At 46.5% G+C, this 19050-nt stretch overlaps 1 protein-coding gene across 2 annotated transcripts in view; it reads right to left on the reverse strand.

The window, feature by feature from the left end:
- Positions 1-919: 919 nt before the first annotated feature.
- The window catches only part of exoc3 (exocyst complex component 3), a 96571-nt gene continuing 78440 nt past the window's right edge, over positions 920-19050 (reverse strand). For both annotated transcript variants that reach the window (XM_076744932.1, XM_076744933.1), the window contains exons 12-16: positions 11454-11595; positions 3319-3441; positions 2898-3059; positions 2531-2652; positions 920-1358 (exon numbers count right to left, since the gene is read on the reverse strand). In XM_076744932.1, the coding sequence (XP_076601047.1) occupies positions 1154-1358; positions 2531-2652; positions 2898-3059; positions 3319-3441; positions 11454-11595 (754 nt within the window). In that variant the 3' untranslated portion in view covers positions 920-1153. The remainder of the gene's footprint in view (positions 1359-2530; positions 2653-2897; positions 3060-3318; positions 3442-11453; positions 11596-19050) is intronic.

The following is a 19050-nucleotide window of genomic DNA, read 5'->3' on the forward strand; positions in this document are numbered from 1 at the left end:
ACTCTTTTTTGATGTCAATTAGTCATGAATATTAAAAAAAGAACTGATAAACACTATTGTGTTGCTCTGATAAACTTGCATCATGTTTGACTGTAGGAATTAGATGACTTACTAATCCCAGGAATCAGTCTATGAATTGTACAAGTTTTTGTGGTCCTTTCTCCCTAACGTGAGGGAGAGGACAAAAGGACATTCGATGAGGGGAAACAGGATGAGGGGGGCAATCTAGAGTGCAATTCATTGCACCTGAGGAATTTATTTTATAGTATAAACCCTAGGAAACAGGATGAGTGCACTCCTCAAATGGTCATTATTTTGGGGGAATGATTTACCAACACCAGGTACATGTGACTAAAAGGTCTGTTTGTTGCTGGACAGTATAAAAGCCAAGACATTGTGGAGATCTGCAGAGAATAATCTGCATGAGTCTTCCCTCCATGCTGCATGTATTAAAGAGACCTGAATCATCACATCGAGTCTGTGATTCTTCAGAGAATTAGCAACTCTCAACCATCAACAGGGAGAATTTTCCTTATACAACTTTGATAACAATGTTTCCAATTTCTGTGCTGAGTGATATTTGAGGACAAAATTAGAAGTAAAGCATTTTGTATTTGTTGTCTGGTGTGGTCTGATCCACTTTTAATTTCTTAATTTCTATTTCAATTTTCTCATGAAAATAAGGACACTGTAATAGTAGTGCCTGCTTGATTTCTTGTGTAATGTATCCTCCTGGACTTTATTGTATTTTGTTCACTAACTGTACATCAGTTCGTAGTGTTGGCAAATAAAGAGAATTTTGTTGACTGACTTTTGTTGTGACAAGTCAAAGTGAAGCAGCAGTGGAAAAGCCACAGGATGAAAAGAAAAAGAAGCTAAAGAAATAAAAGGAAGAAGAGAAGAAAAAGCAGGTACCCAACTGCTGTGATTAGTCATACCACAGTGCATTTTTACACTTATAACTTTATTTTGTTGAAGCAGACATGTGATCAGGATTACAATTAAAACTGCAAATACAGGAAGGGTGGGGACAATAAAACACAGCAAGCTGCATTAATCAATTATAATTAAGTGAGTATCTGGAAAAAGAAGTTTGTTTATGGTCTTGTGTCTGAAGGTGATTAAGATGGAAATAGTGTCATGGTGATTGGTTTTATTTGAGCAGCTTTGCAGTTGCCATGGAGGTCATGGTAGTCATGGTCGTCATGGTGATGGTGGGCACAGTGATATCTTTAAAGATGGGCTCTGTCACACCAGAGTAGGACACTTTGTTCTCACTGAGAGTCCCGATGATCATCTGGCGCATTTCCCTGCTGGCATCACCACGCACTGCCAGCAATGCCTGGATGTGCTCCTCCCTATGAACAGCAGAAGTGACAAAAAACCTTAGCAATGTGCAGACAATGTGGCATTCACTTCCTTTGTGATTACCACGAATTTACCCAGAAAGCAGAGTGTAACATTCATGTAGAAACGCATCCAAAATACAATGGCTGCAGTTCATTTACAGGGAATTGCATAAGTATTCACGCCCCTTGGACTTTTACATTTTATCACGTTTACAACTGCAAATTAAGATGGTACAACACAAAACAGTCAATTTGATTAAATTGGGGGATAATAGTGTGGGAGTGTGTGCTTACTGCCAATCCAAAAAGTATTTTGCAGAGAGAAGAGACACTGTATTTCAGGGTGTACTTTTCAGCTGCTACAATAGATGTTGACATGTTAATACAATGCATGACACAGTAAGATTTATTATTTTTTCTCTTTTTCTTCTTTCTCTTAATTGTTGAAACAGCATGACAAAAACAGAAGACAAAAATGAAATGAGAGACACAGAAGATGAATAACATAGACATAAAGTGTTAACAGAATTCAGGAGGCAAGCCGTAAGGTGCGGATGATTTATTACTTAGTGCCGTGTCTGGAGTGACTGCGTCTTACTTAGATAATTTAGGTAGGTCCAGGTTGTTGAGGATTGTGTCTCTGATGGGTCTGGGTCAATGTTGGAAGAATATAACATTGCTGTAAAATATCTGAAAGACCATATTTATTTCTTATGGGGTTTTGGTGGTTTTGTCAGCTGAATTCTTTATGGCTGTTTTGTGTAGTGTGTGAGTGTAGCTTAATACTTGCCTTATTACTGTTTTCAAGATAATCACATGTAAGTTGTTGAATCAGAAATTGTGTTTTTTTGTTTGTAATTTTGTCCAGCTGGAATTTTGCATCTTGTAGCTAATTTTGTATTTCTTAATTGGAATTGTTTGAGTACATGTCTATAAACTGCTTAATCATCTGTTCCAGATGTTTTCTAGTTCCTGTTCCTTTTTTTTTCTTGTCAGTTGAGTATGATATTATCTGGCCTCTAACTACCGCCTTACCTGTTTCCCATAGTAATGATGACAAAATTTCTGGGGTGTCATTAAATTCCATAAGGGATGCCCACTCTCTCAATGTCAAGATAAATCAGTTATTAGTCACTAATGCAAGGAGAAATGGCTGTCAACGTGGGTGTGACAGTGTGTACCTGATGTCAGGATATTTGGACACCAGAGTGGTGACTTCCAGGAACAGCAGTGTGGGGTCAGTCAGCTTGAACACCTCAGCGATTGCAGTGATGGCGCCACAAAGCCGGTCTGTGTCTTCACCCTACACAATTAGCAGTTAACCAAAGTTAGGTGTGCCCCTTCAACCTTAAAAGGTTTCATATCATTATGCCTCCAACTGTTACACCATGTCAACATTGGCCCAGCAGTGGCTATACTATATCTATTCAGATATATTGACAGATTCGTTAAACTCAACACAGTAACTGGTTGTTCATTAAAAATGCAGTCCTGGTGCTGAATGTGAACAATGTTGCAGTACAGCAAAGCCATGATATGTGAACTCACAGCAGCCAGCTTCCTGAAGAGGAACTTGAACTGATCAGCCTCTTTGATCATCCTCTCTGCTCCCTCCCTCCTCTCATCAGGATTTTTAAAGGCGATCCTCTTCTGCATCACTGCTTTAATGTATTCCACCACCACCCTGCGCAAGGCCTCGCTTGTCATCTCCTACACATACCACAGCCAACATGCCATAAGTTCATATCAATAGTCTCCGATTTATAAACACAAGATGGTGCTCACAGGGCTCAGAGCTCTCCTACAGCTATGGAACTGTGGGAACATGACTCCTGTTTCACAAGTTGGATTCTTCGGTAAGTTGGTTCTTCCTTATTGCATGACAAACATTTCCTTAGGTTTCAGAGGAATAAATTTAGAATTTTTAGAGATACCCTACTAGGAGCACTGTGTTCTGCTTCCATCCTACCTCATTGAAGGGTTTCTTGATTTTGTTGAAGTCATTGAAGTAGTCCTCCACTGTCACACAGATGGTGTCAACAGCATGAGAGCCCATCAGCCACTTCCTGGTCAGCAGCTCATTCAGGTGATGCTGGTCAATTCAATGTCAAAATTAAAGCAATTAAATGCATTGGGATTTTTTTTTCTTTCTTTTTTTTTTTGCAGCCTATGTTGACATACTGGCTTTGAAAAACAAAGGAGCAACATCAAAATAAATACATGTATAGAATTTGAAGGAATTTCTACTTTGTAAAAAAAAGTTTACAATCTATTTACCACTTATTATGTGGTTTCAATGACAACAATATTTCCTAGCACACATTCTGTAGTTCACTCCATTGAAGTACACGTGAATTAACCACATTAATTGAAATTTTGACATAGATAGACATTTTGTAAAAGCATGTCACTGCTTAGTTTTACAGTGCTTTTGATTAGACAGCACAGACCAAATTAAATTCACTGTAATTGCATTACCTAGGATTTCCACCAGGCATGTATTCATGACGTAGCGCATGCTGCGCGTATTTGCTCCGTGCTCCGCACATCTCCAATCACCACCACTGGCGTGGTGATTGGAGATGTGCAAGAAGAAGCAAAGTGTTTTGCCTGCCGAGCTTTGTTGACTTGCTCAGGCCGTATTTATTTGTTCATTTTCTCTTCATTTTTGTGCTTCTACACCAGGTAAGTAGGCGTATTTATTGTTAATGGATGATTGGGAGTCTGCACAGGGTGCTTTATCTCCCAGATTCTCTCTCTCTGGGGAGCAGAGTATAGATACACTTTTGGGACGCTTCTGAAAAGGAGACGCTATGTGCCCCGTGGAAATGCATTCCTTGACTACGATGGCAGCTATCATCTCCGTCATAGGTGTCGTGGACACAATGTGGACATTACACGTCCGGTGGAAACCTGCACTTAGGGTGATGGCAGAAATCACAGCAGAGGAAATGTCAAAACCTCGCACATCACACAAATCTGCCAGATTGTGGTAAGATATATACACACACACACACACACACACATACACATACATATATATATATATATATATATATACACACACACACACACACACACACACACACACGTGGTAAGATGTATGTATGTATGTAAACATATATATATATATATACGCTGAACAAAAATATAAACGCAACACTTGTTTTTGCTCCCATTTTTCATGAGCTGATCTCAAAGATCTAAAACATTTTCTATATACACAAAAGACCATTTCTCTCAAATATTGTTCACAAATCTGTCTAAATCTGTGTTAGTGAGCACTTCTCCTTTGCTGAGATAATCCATCCCACCTCACAGGTGTGGCATATCAAGATGCTGATTAGACAGCATGAATATTGCACAGGTGTGCCTTAGGCTGGCCACAATAAAAGGCTACTCTGAAATGTGCAGTTTTGCTTTATTGGGGGGGTCTGGGGGGGTCAGAAAACCAGTCAGTATCTGGTGTGACCACCATTTGCCTCACGCAGTGCAACACATCTCCTTTGCATAGAGTTGATCAGGTTGTTGATTGTGGCCTGTGGGATGTTGGTCCACTCCACTTCAATGGCTGTGCGAAGTTGCTGGATCCTGGCAGGAACTGGAACACGCTGTTGTATATGCCGATCCAGAGCATCCCAAACATGCTCAATGGGTGACATGTCTGGTGAGTATGCTGGCCATGTCAAGACTGGGATGCTTTCAGCTTCCAGGAATTGTGTACACATCCTTGCAACATGGGGCCGTGCATTATCATGCTGCAACATGAGGTGATGGTCGTGGATGAATGGCACAACAATGGGCCTCAGGATCTCATCACGGTATCTCTGTGCATTCAAAAGGCCATCAATAAAATGCACCTGTGGTTGTTGTCCATAACATACTGTAACAGCCAGCCTGCCCACGCCCTCGTAACCACCCCCTGGTGCACTGTGCAGCACCAATTCGCCGAGGCTGTGATGGCGCCACTTTATGAAAAATCACCACCTCACTTGTAGTTCTGATGCCGGATAGCATGAAGTGCAAAGAGTCGGAGCTCCTGTGCAGTAACTGAGAAAAATTTAGGCGTTAATCCTCACCTCTCATACCGTTACATTCCTGCACCATCTTCAGTTGTGACCCGGACCTCAAACGGCATCCATTCATTCATCTCCGCCACTCCTGCCACATCTTCACATCTCCATCCCTTTTGCCATAACCTCTCAGCAACCCCGCCCCTTCGGAGTGGATTGGAAGCCCATACCATAACCCCACCACCACCATGGGCCACTCGATTCATAATGTTGACATCAGCAAACCGCTCACCCACATGACGCCACACACGCTGTCTGCCATCTGCCCTGAACAGTGAAAACCTGGATTCATCCGTGAAGAGAACACCTCTTCAATGTGCCAGACGCCACTGAATGTGAGCGTTTGCCCACTCAAGTGGGTTATGACGACGAACTGCAGTCAGGTCGAGACCCCGATGAGGATGACAAGCATGCAGATGAGCTTCCCTGAGACAGTTTCTGACAGTTTGTGCAGAGATTCTTTGGTTATGCAAACCGATTGTTGCAGCAGCTGTCTGGTTGGCTGGTCTCAGACGATCTTGGAGGTGAACATGCTGGATGTGGAGGTCCTGGGATGGTGTGGTTACACGTGGTCTGTGGTTGTGAGGCTGGTTGGATATACTGCCAAATTGTCTGAAACGCCTTTGGAGATGGCTTATGGTAGAGAAATGAACATTCAATTCACGTGCAACAGCTCTGGTGGACATTTCTGCAGTCAGCATGCCAATTGCACACTCCCTCAAAACTTGCGACATCTGTGGCATTGTGCTGTGTGATAAAACTGAGCATTTTAGAGTGGCCTTTTATTGTGGCCAGCCTAAGGCTCACCTGTGCAATAATCATGCTGTCTAATCAGCATGCTGATATGCCACACCTGTGAAGTGGGATGGATTATCTCGGCAAAGAAGTGCTCACTAACACAGATGTAGCAGATTTAGACAGATTTGTGAACAATATTGAGAGAAATGGTCTTTTGTGTATATAGAAAATGTTTTAGATCTTTGAGTTCAGCCCATGAAAAATGGACGCAAAAACAAAAGTGTTGCATTTATATTTTTGTTCACTGTATATACACGCACCGATCAGGCATAAAATTTTGACCAATGATAGGTGAAGTGAATAACACTGATTATCTCTTCATCATGGTACCTGTTAGTGGCTGGGATATATTAGGCAGCAAGTGGACATTTTGTCCTGAAATTTGATGTGTTAGAAGCAGGACAATGGGCAAGCGTAAGGATTTGAGCGATTTTGAAGAGGGCTTAATTGTAATGGCTAGACAACTGGGTCAGAATATCTCCAAAACTGCAGCTCTTGTGGGGTGTTTCCGGTATGCAGTGGTCAGTATCTATCAAAAGCGGTCCAAGGAAGGACTCATGGTGAACCGACGACAGGGTCAATGGGGCCAAGGCTCACTAATGCACGTGGGGACGCTGATCCAACAGACAAGCTACTGTTGCTCCAATTGCCCAAAAAAAGTTAATGCTGGTTCTGATAGAAAGTGTCAGAATACACAGTGCATTGCAGTTTGTTGCGTATGGAGCTACATAGCCACAGACCAGGGTGCCCATGCTGTTATGTTAGGTGTTGTGGCGCCGTACTAGCGGTAGCCTGTTACAGCAGCTCTCTAGTTTTTCTTCTTTTATTGTTTTCTTGTGTGTCTTTTTTATTCCATTTCAGTTCTGCGTGTTTGTAAATCTCTGGTGCATCAGAGACATCAAGCACGGTAACTCTGGTGCTACTTTTTCATCACTTACAACTCTTGCAACTTTCTACGCGTCTGTGGGTCCGTGAGACAATGGCCCCCATTGTTTACAGTAGGGATCAGCTGCTAGCCCTGCGTAACACAGCTGTGCGGCCGGAGGAGCGACCTGATGTCCCCCGCAAGTTAAGGAGGAGGATACGGGGGTGCTGCGCTGGGATCAAATGCCGCGACAGGAGGAGAGCTTATAGACCGACTCTCCCATCCGTCATCATCAACAAATACAACAAATTCCTCGTATGTGTAAAAACATACCTGGCAATAAAGCAATTTCTGATTCTGATTCTGATCATGGGGAATGTAAGATCCCCATGATCTCTCCAACAAGATGGAAGAGCTAGCGGCGTTGACCCGGCATTATCAGGAATTCCGGCGGTGCAGTATGCTATTGTTTACTGAGACATGGCTGGGAACGCAGCACACAGACGCGACCGTAGCGCTGGAGGGATTCTCACTCATACGGGCAGACCGGACAGAGAAGAGCGGTAAGAGGAAAGGAGGAGGGCTGGCAGTGTTTGTGAATGAGAGATGGTGTAACTCCAGGCACATCACTATCAAAGAGCAGCACTGCTGCCCGGACACTGAACTGTTGGCTGCTAGTTTGAGGCCATACTATCTGCCGCGGGAGTTCTCGCATGTCATAGTGGTGGCTGTGTATATTCCTCCCTCTGCAAACGCCGATGCAGCTTGTGATGTCATTAACACCGTGATCAGCAGGCTGCAGACTCAGAAACCACAGGCCCTCTTACTGATCTCCGGGGATTTTAATCATGCCTCTCTGTCCTCCACTCTGCCCAAATTCATCCAGTATGTCACATGTGCCACCAGAGACAATAAAACACTGGACTTATTCTATGCCAACACCAAGGAGGCATACCAATCATCACCCCTCCCCTCTATGGGAAGAGGTGATCACAATCTGGTTCATCTCCTGCCTGTATACAAGTCCCTTGTTAACAGGCAACCAGCTGTGTCCCGCACAGTGAAGAGGTGGTCGATGAGGCGGAAGAGGCTCTGAAGGACTGCTTCGATACAACAGTGTGGGATATATTCAGTGACTCTCATGAGGAGGACATTGACAGTCTGACAAACAGCATCATGGACCACATAAACTTCTGTGTGGAGAAAACTGTACCCACCAGGGATGTACGGTGTCAATCCAACCACAAACTCTGGATCAATCCTGACATTAAGGCTCTCTTAAAGGAGAAGAAGAGGGCCTTCAAGTCAGGGAACAAAGAGGAGCTGAAAACTGTTCAGAGGGAGCTAAGAAGGAATATCAGGGAGGGGAAGGACAGATACAGAAAGAGAATGGAGGAACAGCTGCAGGAGAACAACACCAGGGGAGTCTGGAGAGGCTGGAAAACCATCTCAGGTCACCAGGAGCCAAACTCCCAGGTGGCTGGGGATCCAAAGTGGGCAGATAAGCTGAACACCTACTTCTGTAGGTTTGAGGAAACATCTGCCCCTCCCCCAGCTGCACCAGCACTGCAGCAGACCTCTTGATCTGCCAGCACCCTGCCTGAGTACCCCCCCCCCCCCCCCACAGTATTCACCGCAATCAACGCCACCCCACACTGCTCCTCCCAGCCCCCCATCCACTTCACAAGACACTCAGCCCCCCTGCTCCAACTTGTCCCTCACACTTCTCCAGGTGAGGAATCAACTCAGGAGGTTAAAGACCAGGAAGGCTGCAGGACCGGATGGCCTCAGTCCCAGGCTCCTCAGATCCTGCTCTGATCAGCTGCGCGGGATCATTGGACATCTGTTTAACCTGAGCCTGAGACTGGGAAGGGTGCCACGCCTCTGGAAGACGTCCTGCGTGGTACCTGTGCCAAAGACCCCACATCCCAAGGACCCTAGCTGCTACAGGCCGGTGGCCCTAACATCCCACCTCATGAAGGCCCTGGAGCAGCTGGTCCCTGCGCCCCCTGGTGAGCTCGCCCATGGACCCGCTGCAGTTTGCGTATCAGCCTGGCATCGGAGTGGACGATGCCCTCATCTTCCTCCTCCATCGAGCTCTATCTCACCTGGAATCACCTGGTTAGGGTCCTTTTCCTGGACCTTAGCAGTGCTTTTAACACCATCAGGCCAGCCATCCTGAGAAACAAGCTGGAGCTTTCGGGAGTGGACCAACACCTCACATGCTGGATAGTGGACTACTTTTCCAACCGCCCACAGTATGTGAGGACACGGGACTGTGTGTCAGGGACTGTCCTCTGTGTGGGGGCCCCCCAGGGAACGGTGCTGGCACCGTTCCTCTTCACCCTCTATACAGCTGACTTATCCCACCTGTCACCCACTTGCCACCTGCAGAAGTTCTCTGATGACTCTGCCATTGTCGGCCTCATCACAGATGGGGAGGACAGGTCATACAGAGGACTCATCCAGGATTTTGTGGACTGGTGCCAGCAGAACCACCTCCAGATTAACATGAGTAAAACCAAGGAGCTGGTTGTGGACTTTTGTCAGCACCCGCACTCTTCACCAACACCAGTGAACATCCAGGGAAGGGACATTGAGATGGTGACATCTTATAAGCACTTGGGTGTTCATCTCAACAACAAACTGGATTGGACTCATAACACCACTGCACTTTACAAAAAAGGACGGAGCAGACTCTATCTGCTCAGGAGGCTGAGGTCTTTCGGGGTGTGTGGGGCACCCCTAAAGTCCTTCTATGACTCTGTTGTGGCCTCTGCCATTTTCTACGGTGTAGTCTGCTGGGGAAGCAGCATTACAACGGCTGACAAGAAGAGGCTGGACAAACTCATCAGGAAGGCCAGCTCTGTCCTGGGATGCCCTCTGGAACTGGTGGAGGAGGTGGGGGGGGGGGGGATGACAGCCAAGCTGTCCTCCATGACAGACAATGACTCCCACCCCCTCCAAAACACACTCACTGCACTGAGGAGCTCCATCACTGACAGGATGCTACATCCAAAGTGTGTGAAAGAGCGGTATCGCAGGTCATTCCTCCCTGCAGCTGCCAGACTGAACGATAAAAACTACTCCAAGTAATCAGTGCAATAGTCTGGTCAATAAGCTGTGCAACAAGAACATGTACATAACAGTCTGTAAATACTATCTACAATTTCTTACAATTTTTTACAATTTCTTTCTTTTTATTTTTATTTAAAATCCTCACTCTTTTGTATATACTGTTTTCGTTTCTAATTTGCATGCACATTAATCTTCACTGATGCTGCTGTATTCTGGAATTTCCCCTTGCAGGACAAATAAAGGAATATTGATTGATTGATTGATGCTGACTCCTGTCCACCACTGAAAATGGCAATAATGGGTATGTGAGCTTCAGAACTGGACCATGGAGCAATGGAAGAAGGTTGCCTGGTCTGATGAATCACGTTTTCTTTTACATCACGTGGATGGCCAGGTGCGTGTGTGTCGCTTACCTGGGGAACACATGGCACCAGGATGCACTATGGGAAGAAGGCAAGCCGGTGCAGGCGGTGTGATGCTTTGGGCAATGTCCTGCTGGGAAACCTTGGGATGTTACTTTAACACGTACCTAAGCATTGTTGCAGACCATGTACACCCTTTCATGGTATTCCCTGGTAGCTGTAGCTTCTTTCAGCAGGATAATGCCCCATGCCACAAAGCAAAAACAACAAGTTTGAGGTGTTGACTTGGCCTCCAATTTCCCCAGATCTCAATCCAATCCAGCATCTGTGGGATGTGCTGGACAAACAAGTCCGATCCATGGAGATCCCACCTCAACTTACAGGACTTAAATGATCTGCTGCTAACATCTTGGTTAGTTTGAGGTGTTGACCTGGCCTCCAATTTCCCCAGATCTCAATCCAATCCAGCATCTGTGGGATGTGCTGGACAAACAAGTCCAATCCATGGAGATCCCACCTCAACTTACAGGACTTAAATGATCTGCTGCTAACATCTTGGTGCCAGATACCACAGCATACCTTCAGGTGTCTAGTGGAGTCCATGCCGCAACGGGTCAGGGCTGTTTTGGCAGCAAAAGGGGGACCAACACAGTTTTAGGCAGGAGGTCATAATGTTATGCCTGATCGGTGTATATACTGTATGTATATATACACACATACATACACACACACATACATATATATGTATGTATGTGTGTGTGTGTGTGTGTGTGTGTGTAAAAAAAAAATAAAATATACATATATATATATATGTGTGTGTGTGTGTGTGTGTGTGTGTGTGTGTGTGTGTGCGCGTGCACGCGCTGAGGATACAACACCCTTTAAACATAGACTAAATATAGTTCTGTCCAATAAGAGCCCTTCTTACTTCAAGGTCTAGGAAGACTTCATCCAATAGGAATTGACATCCTTCCTTGGCCACATCATTGAGTGTCCTCTCTATGGCAGCATCACTGTCAGCGGGCTCTGACGACTGAGAGTACTTCCTCTTCAGACTGTTGATGGACTCTCTGAGGAACACATGGGACATCTGTCATCAATTTGTTATACATATGAAACCCTGAAATGTTCAATACTGAATGACTTCTGCACCATTTTATTTTTCTTTTTTATACGTATTATCTGAGCCTTGTTGCAGGGAGCCTGAGAGCTAAGATTTTCATTGCCAATGACTGCTTCAGTGTAATTGTGGTACATGTGACAATAAACCAACCTCATACCAACAACCTCCCGACTTAGGACAGGCTTTCAGTCATTTTTTTAAAGAATGACGAGATTTTCCTCTGCATCTTGTGACCCTGACATTTCAAATTGAATTCAGCGATTTATATAAGTTTCCTTTACCAATATCAAACATGAAGCTATGCTATCACAAGTTGTGACTGAATGCCAGAAGGCTAAACAACCAGATTGAGTGATGGCTAGTAACTTTGGATAGATAGACAGATACAGATACTTTATTCATCCCAAAGGGAAATTCACAAGTTCCAGCGTATTCCACAAATTTTAAGTAAAAGGCATGCAATAAATAATCTAAAAGCACAGCAAGCAAGGAGCTAAAAGGTAAAAAATGTAAAAATGTCCACATGTCCAGTGCAAACAGAGTTAAAATTAAAGACGTCCAGTGCAAAAATAATTGAAGGTAAAAATGTCCAAACAGAAGTAAAAGTAAAAATGTTCAATGCAACAGAAAGCAAGTTTAAATGTCAAGTGTTTAAATGAGTTTACATGGGATGTCCAGAGTTTAAATGTCCAGTGCAAACAGAAAGCAAGTTAAGGTGCATGTTGAACATAGTGTACAGATTCCATTGAGAACATTGAGGAATGTTGAAATTAATGTTTAACGTCCCCCCCCACCGAGTGGAGTTAAAGAGCCGCATGGCGTGGGGGAGGAAAGACTTTCTCAGTCTGTCAGTGGAGCAGGACTGTAATAGCAGCCTGTCACTGAAGCTGCTCCTCTGCCTGGAGATGACGCTGTACAGCGGATGCAGTGAATTGTCCATGATTGACAGGAGCCTGCTCAGTGCCCATCGCTCTGCCACAGATGTCAGGCTGTCTAGCTCTGTGCCCACAACAAAGCCTGCCTTCCTCACCAGTTTGTCCAAACGTGTAGCGTCCCTCTCTTTGATGCTGTCTCCCCAGCACACTGCTGCGTAAAAGAAGGCACTTGCTATCACAGTCTGGTAGAACATCTGCAGCATCTTTTTGCAGATGTTGAAGGACGCCAGCCCTCTGAGGAAGTAAAGTCGGCTCTGTCCTCTCCTGCACAGAACATCTGTGTTGGCAGTCCAGTCCATTTTATCATCCAGCTGCACTCCCAGGTATTTGTAGGTCCATACAATCTTCACACAGTCTCCTTTGATGGTCAAAGCAAGCAGTTGGCTCCTTGAATAAATGAGTTTCGGCTTGTTAAAATCCATATTCATCGGATAGAGGTTAATTGGTCACAATATCATATATATATATATATACATATCATATATGTATATGTGTGTGTATATATATATATATCTCAGGGGTCGCGTTAACCGAATATATTCCATTGTTGACCGGTTTTTTAAAACGGTGACGGAAAAATCTGAAGGCCATGTGTCATTTTGACAGATTGCAATTCACACCCCTGACATCTTGGTGGCGAGCGAGCATATTAATTAGCTGTTGTCTCTCTTGATGCATGACCTTGTTGGCTTCACTCGTAAAAATGTCACGGCAGCTGAGTGTCCGAAGTTTCTTCAAAAAGCCCAATAACGATGATGGTGTTGATAAAAGAGGTGAAAAAAGAGCGACTGATGCAGTGGAGGATGAAGGACAAACAAGTAATCAGCCCTCGGTAACTACAGAGCGAGCAAGCGGCAGCAAGGAGGTCAGGAGGGAGTACAAAGTTCAGTGGGAGCAGGAGTTCTCCTGGCTGAGGAGGGAGGATGGAAAAATGTTCTGCGACATATGTAAAAAAGCCAATATGAGTAACGGATTTGTCCGAGGATGCACGAACATGCGGAAATCAGCATTAACTGACCACCAAAATAGCCACAGCCACGTCGAGGCTTCAAGGGTGCTCAACCAGAGTGTGGCTATGATTAAGCATGTGGAGAAATCATAGGTTGCCTGCAACAAGGCATTAAAAACACAACTTAAGGTTGTGCTGCATATGGCTAAACACCCCAAGCCACCTGTATCCTGACCTGATAAACCTCTTACAGTCTGCCGGCTGTCCAAACCTTAACAGTGCACACACATACACCCACCATGAGACAGTCAGTCAGATGGAGGAGGCCTTAGCGAAGACCATAACCAGCGATATTGATGACCGCAACGCCAACAGCAGATATGTTGGAATAATAGTAGATCAAACCACTAATATCACGGTGGAGAAAATGCTAATCACATACCTGACACTTCAACAGAAAGGGGAGCCTGAAACTGCGTTTATCGGCAATTACGCAATTCCCCCTGGCACTGCTGAATGCATCACAGCAAAAATAAAAGATGAGCTGTCGGGCCGTGGGGTTGCTATAGCTCGGGTTGTTGGACTTGGAAGTGATGGAGCGAATGTGATGGTGGGTCGAAAGGCCGGAGTTGCACGGCAGTTGCGCCAGAATGACTGTCCCTTCCTTGTAAACATTCACTGTGGTGCGCACAGGACAGCGCTTGCTGCCCGTGATGCCTCCACGGCTGTGTGTCAAGTGCATATGTCACCACTGTTAATGACATATACACATATTACAAGAATTCCCCCATACGAACATACAGACTAAATGAACTTCAAAAAGAAATGGGGGAACACGACCTGCTGAGCCGAAAACAACCATCGGCTACACGCTGGCTGTCACTGGAGAGGGCAGTTAAGGGCATACGTGCCAACTGGGCTGCTCCGGTTTCGGAGTTGAAGGAGGAGGAAGATGTGAAATACTGCCCGGTAGCTAAGGGCATCAGAAAGCACCTTCAAACATACATGTTCCCTGCTTTGACTCACTTGCTGACTTACGTTTTGCCCATGGTGAACCGTATGAACCTCACCTTCCAAAAAGAAGACGTTAACATCTCCTCCATCTCACCTGTCGTGAGCATGACTGTGGCCAGTCTGGAAGACTTGATGAATGGGCCAGGTGAGGCGGAGAAAAAAATTCAATGAGGCCTCACAAGATGGCAAGTTCTGTGGCGTCACACTTACACATGCAGACGCGCAGACATTTTAAACTTTACGCACAGAGTACATCGCGGAGGTAACCAAATCAATCAAAAAAAGATTCCCATCAGAGCATCTGAGCATCATCTCTGACCTGGACTCAATGCATCGCTATCCAGGTGCTGACAGTGCATTGAAGAGTTATCGACAGGAGGCTTTGGAGCGCGTCTGACCACTACGGGTCACAGACCAGTGCAGCTGAACCACTGGTGCAGAAGGAGCGCATGCTGCGGGATTTCCTCCAGCTGAAGCGAGTCCTTGCGGGATGAGGAAAACCCTCGTTCAGAGAGTCTTGCCGACTTCTGATCACGTCACTTGGAGAAATGTTCCCTGATTTCAAAACTTTGGCTGAAGTGGCTCTTGTAATTCCAGTCTCCAGTGTGGCAGCAGAGAGCGGATTCAGCCTCCAGAACAACATCAAAACGGCCATGAGAAGTCGTCTGTCCGAGGCAAAAGTCCAAAACCTCATGACAATAGCCTCTGCAGCAATCCCACTTGAGACATTTGATTACGCACAAGCGGGTACGCAATTCAAGTCCATGCGGGCCAGGAGGAAGGTGTGAGACTGCGTTCAGGCCACAGCAGGTGAACTGTTCATATTTTAAGTCCATCCATCCATTTCCACCCGCTTATCCAGGGCTGGGTCGCGGGGGCAGCAGTCTAAGCAGGGATGCCCAAACTTCCCTCTCCCCGGACACTTCCTCCAGCTCATCTGGGGGGACCCCGAGGCGTTCCCAGGCCAGCCGAGCGACATAGTCACTCCAGCGTGTCCTGGGTCTTCCCCGGGGCCTCCTCCCAGTGGGGCATGCCTGGAACACCTCCCTAGGGAGGCATCCAGGGGGCATCCGGTAGAGATGCCCGAGCCACCTCAGCTGACTCCTCTCGATGTGGAGGAGCAGCGACTCTACTCTGAGCTCCTCCCGGGTGACAGAGCTCCTCACCCTATCTCTAAGGGAGTGCCCCGCCACCCTGCGGAGGAAACTCATTTCAGCCGCTTGTATCCGGGACCTCATTCTTTTGGTCATGAACCAAAGTTCATGACCATAGGTGAGGGTAGAAACGTAGATTGACCGGTAAATCGAGGGCTTCGCCTTTTGGCTCAGCTCCTTCTTCACCACAACGGACCGATACAGTGACCGCATTACTGCTGCCGCTGCACCGATCCGCCTGTCAATCTCACGCTCCATTCTTCCCTCACTCGTGAACAAGATCCCAAGATACTTAAACTCCTCTACTTGAGGCAGGATCTCTCCCCCAACCCAGAGGGAGCAAGCCACCTTTTTCTGGTCGAGAACCATGGCCTCGGACTTGGAGGTGCTGACTCTCATCCTAGCTGCTTCACACTCGGCTGCAAAACGTCCCAGTGCACGCTGAAGGTCCTGGCTCGATGGAGCCAACAAGACAACGTCATCCGCAAAAAGCAGAGACGAAATCTGCCGGCTCCCGAACCGAACCCCCTCCGGCCCCTGGCTGCGCCTAGAAATTCTGTCCATAAAAATAGTGAACAGAACCGGTGACAAAGGGCAGCCCTGGCGGAGTCCGACATGCACCGGGAACAGGTCCGACTTACTGCCGGCAATGCGGACCAAGCTCCTGCTCCGGCTGTACTCAGCAGAGGGCCTCCAACCCCATACTCCCGGAGCACCTCCCACAGAAAGACGCGAGGGACACGGTCGAATGCCTTCTCCAAGTCCACAAAACACGTGGACTGGTTGGGCAAACTCCCAAGAACCCTCAAGCACCCTGTGGAGGGTATAGAGCTGGTCCAGTGTTCCGCGGCCGGGACGAAAACCGCATTGTTCCTCCTGAATCCGAGGTTCGACTATCGCCCGGATTCTCCTCTCCAGTACCCTGGAATAGACTTTCCCAGGGAGGCTGAGGAGTGTGATCCCCCGATAGTTGGAACACACCCTCCGGTTCCCCATTTTAAACAGAGGGACCACCACCCCAGTCTGCCAGTCCAAAGGCACCGTCCCCGACTGCCACGCGATGTTGCAGAGGCGTGTCAACCAGGACAGCCCTGCAACATCCAGTGACTTGAGGTACTCAGGGCGGATCTCATCCACCCCCGGAGCTTTGCCACCGAGGAACTTGCAGACTACCTCAGTGACTTCAGCCCGGGGGATGGACGAATCGACCTCCGAGTCCCCAGTCTCTGCTTCCTCTGCAGAAGACATGACAGTGGGATTGCAGTGGGATTGAGAAGATCCTCAAAGTATTCCTTCCACCGCCCAACAATATCCCAAGTCGAGGTCAGCAGCTCCCCACCTCCACTGTAAACAGTATTAATGGAGAGCTGCTTCCCCCTCCTGAGGCGCCGAACGGTTTGCCAGAATTTCTTCGAGGCCGACCGGTAGTCCTCCTCCATGGCCTCCCCGAACTCCTCCCAGACCTGAGTTTTTGCTTCTACAACCGCCCGAGCTGCTGCCCGCTTAGCCTGCCGGTACCCGTCAGCTGCCTCAGGAGTCCTATGAGCCAACCAAGCCTGATAGGACTCCTTCGTCAGCTTGACGGCATCCCTTACTTCCGGTGTCCACCACCACGATTGCCGCCATGACAGGCACCGGTGACTTTACGGCCACAGCTATGGACGGCTGCATCAACAATGGAAGTGGAGAACATGGTCCATTCGGACTCAATGTCTCCAACCTCCCTCGGAATCTGGTCGAAGCTCTCCCGGAGGTGGGAGTTGAAGACCTCCCTGACAGCGGGTTCCGCCAGACGTTCCCAACAGACCCTCACATTTTAAGTGCAATCGTTTAATTGCATTGTTCATATGTAGCTACTGGGGCCACAGTCAGTGGTTTTTGTCACTGCAGAGAAAATTTACATATTCATCTGCTTGATGTGCGATGGCACAGTGTGGATTCACTGTTAAGCTTGTTCGGACTGAATATTAATTAAAAATGAATGAAAATTAAATGCTATTGAATATGTCATTATTATCATTTAAAAAATTTAAGTGACAGGTAAAAATAGAGGTTGGAATGGGGCCTGACATGAATACATGTTGGGAGTGACTATCGCCCATTTTCTCCAGTGGCAAGCCAAAGTCGTTTTTCAGGACCTCAGAGCAAGTTTTTCTTCACAGGATGCCAAAAGATCCAACATGACATGAATTTGGAGTTTAGAGAGGATAACTGGCAACATCTCTGTTCGCTCCCTGACAGAAGTTCACTTTAAGGCAATAGTATTTTTAGACTTTTATACTATTTATACTATTGCTTATAGTGTACATATATGTAGTTGATTTTATTCTGTCTCCTTTTTTATTCTCTTTTGTTCAGTTTCTATGTTGCATTTTTTTATTCTTGCTGTCTGTAACAACTGAATTTCCATCCCCTCGGGAAGGCGACGAAGGCAGCGCAGAGAGAGGAGGCAAAAGCGGGGCTGCAGAGCCGGCGTACTGGTGAGGCTACGGAGGCGGCCACACAAACCGCTGCTTCCTAGTGTCTTCCTCACCAACGCAAGATTCCTCACAAACAAGATGGATGAACTTAATCTACAGGTTGCAGCAAACAATGGTGTGAAGGACAGCTGCATTCTGCTCATCACAGAGACCTGGCTTCATTCATCCATTCCAGATACAGCTATCGAGCTAGCAGGCCACACAGCACACCATCACGAGTCAGGAACAGGGAATCCGGTAAGAACAGAGGGGGGGGACTATGCATTTATGTGAACAACAGCTGGTGTACTAACACTAAGACTGTAAGCAGTCACTGCTCCCCGGACTTGGAGTATGTAACTGTTTAGTGCAGGCCCATATACCTTCCTCGGGAGTTCACTGTTGTGATGGTAACGGCTATGTATATTTCACAGGATGCTAATGCTAGCTCGGCCCCGGGACATTTACATGACACTAGTAGCAGCCAGCAGAGTATGTACCCTGAGGCTGTTGACATCATTGCAGAAGACTTTAACCATGCTAATTTAAAGGCAGTGCTCCCTAAACTCCATCAGCATGTTAAATGTGCTACCAGGGGAGTAAACAAACTGGACAAGGTCTACTCGAACATCAAACTGGGCTTTAGGGCTAAACCACTTCCTCACCTGGGCCAGTGAGACCATATGTCCCTGCTCTTAATTCCAGCATACACACCCCTCAGGAAAAGTGCTCCTACCACAACCAGAAAAACCTGGCCCGAAGGTCCCTCTGAACAGCTGCAAGACTGCTTTGAGTCAACCAAATGGGATGTTTTCGAACACCAAGATTTGGAGCAGTACACAACAGCTGTCCTGGGATACATCAAATACTGCACGAACAGTGTCACTGTGG

This window comes from Chaetodon auriga, chromosome 12, assembly GCF_051107435.1.
Source record: "Chaetodon auriga isolate fChaAug3 chromosome 12, fChaAug3.hap1, whole genome shotgun sequence".
Taxonomy (NCBI): Eukaryota; Metazoa; Chordata; class Actinopteri; order Chaetodontiformes; family Chaetodontidae; genus Chaetodon; species Chaetodon auriga.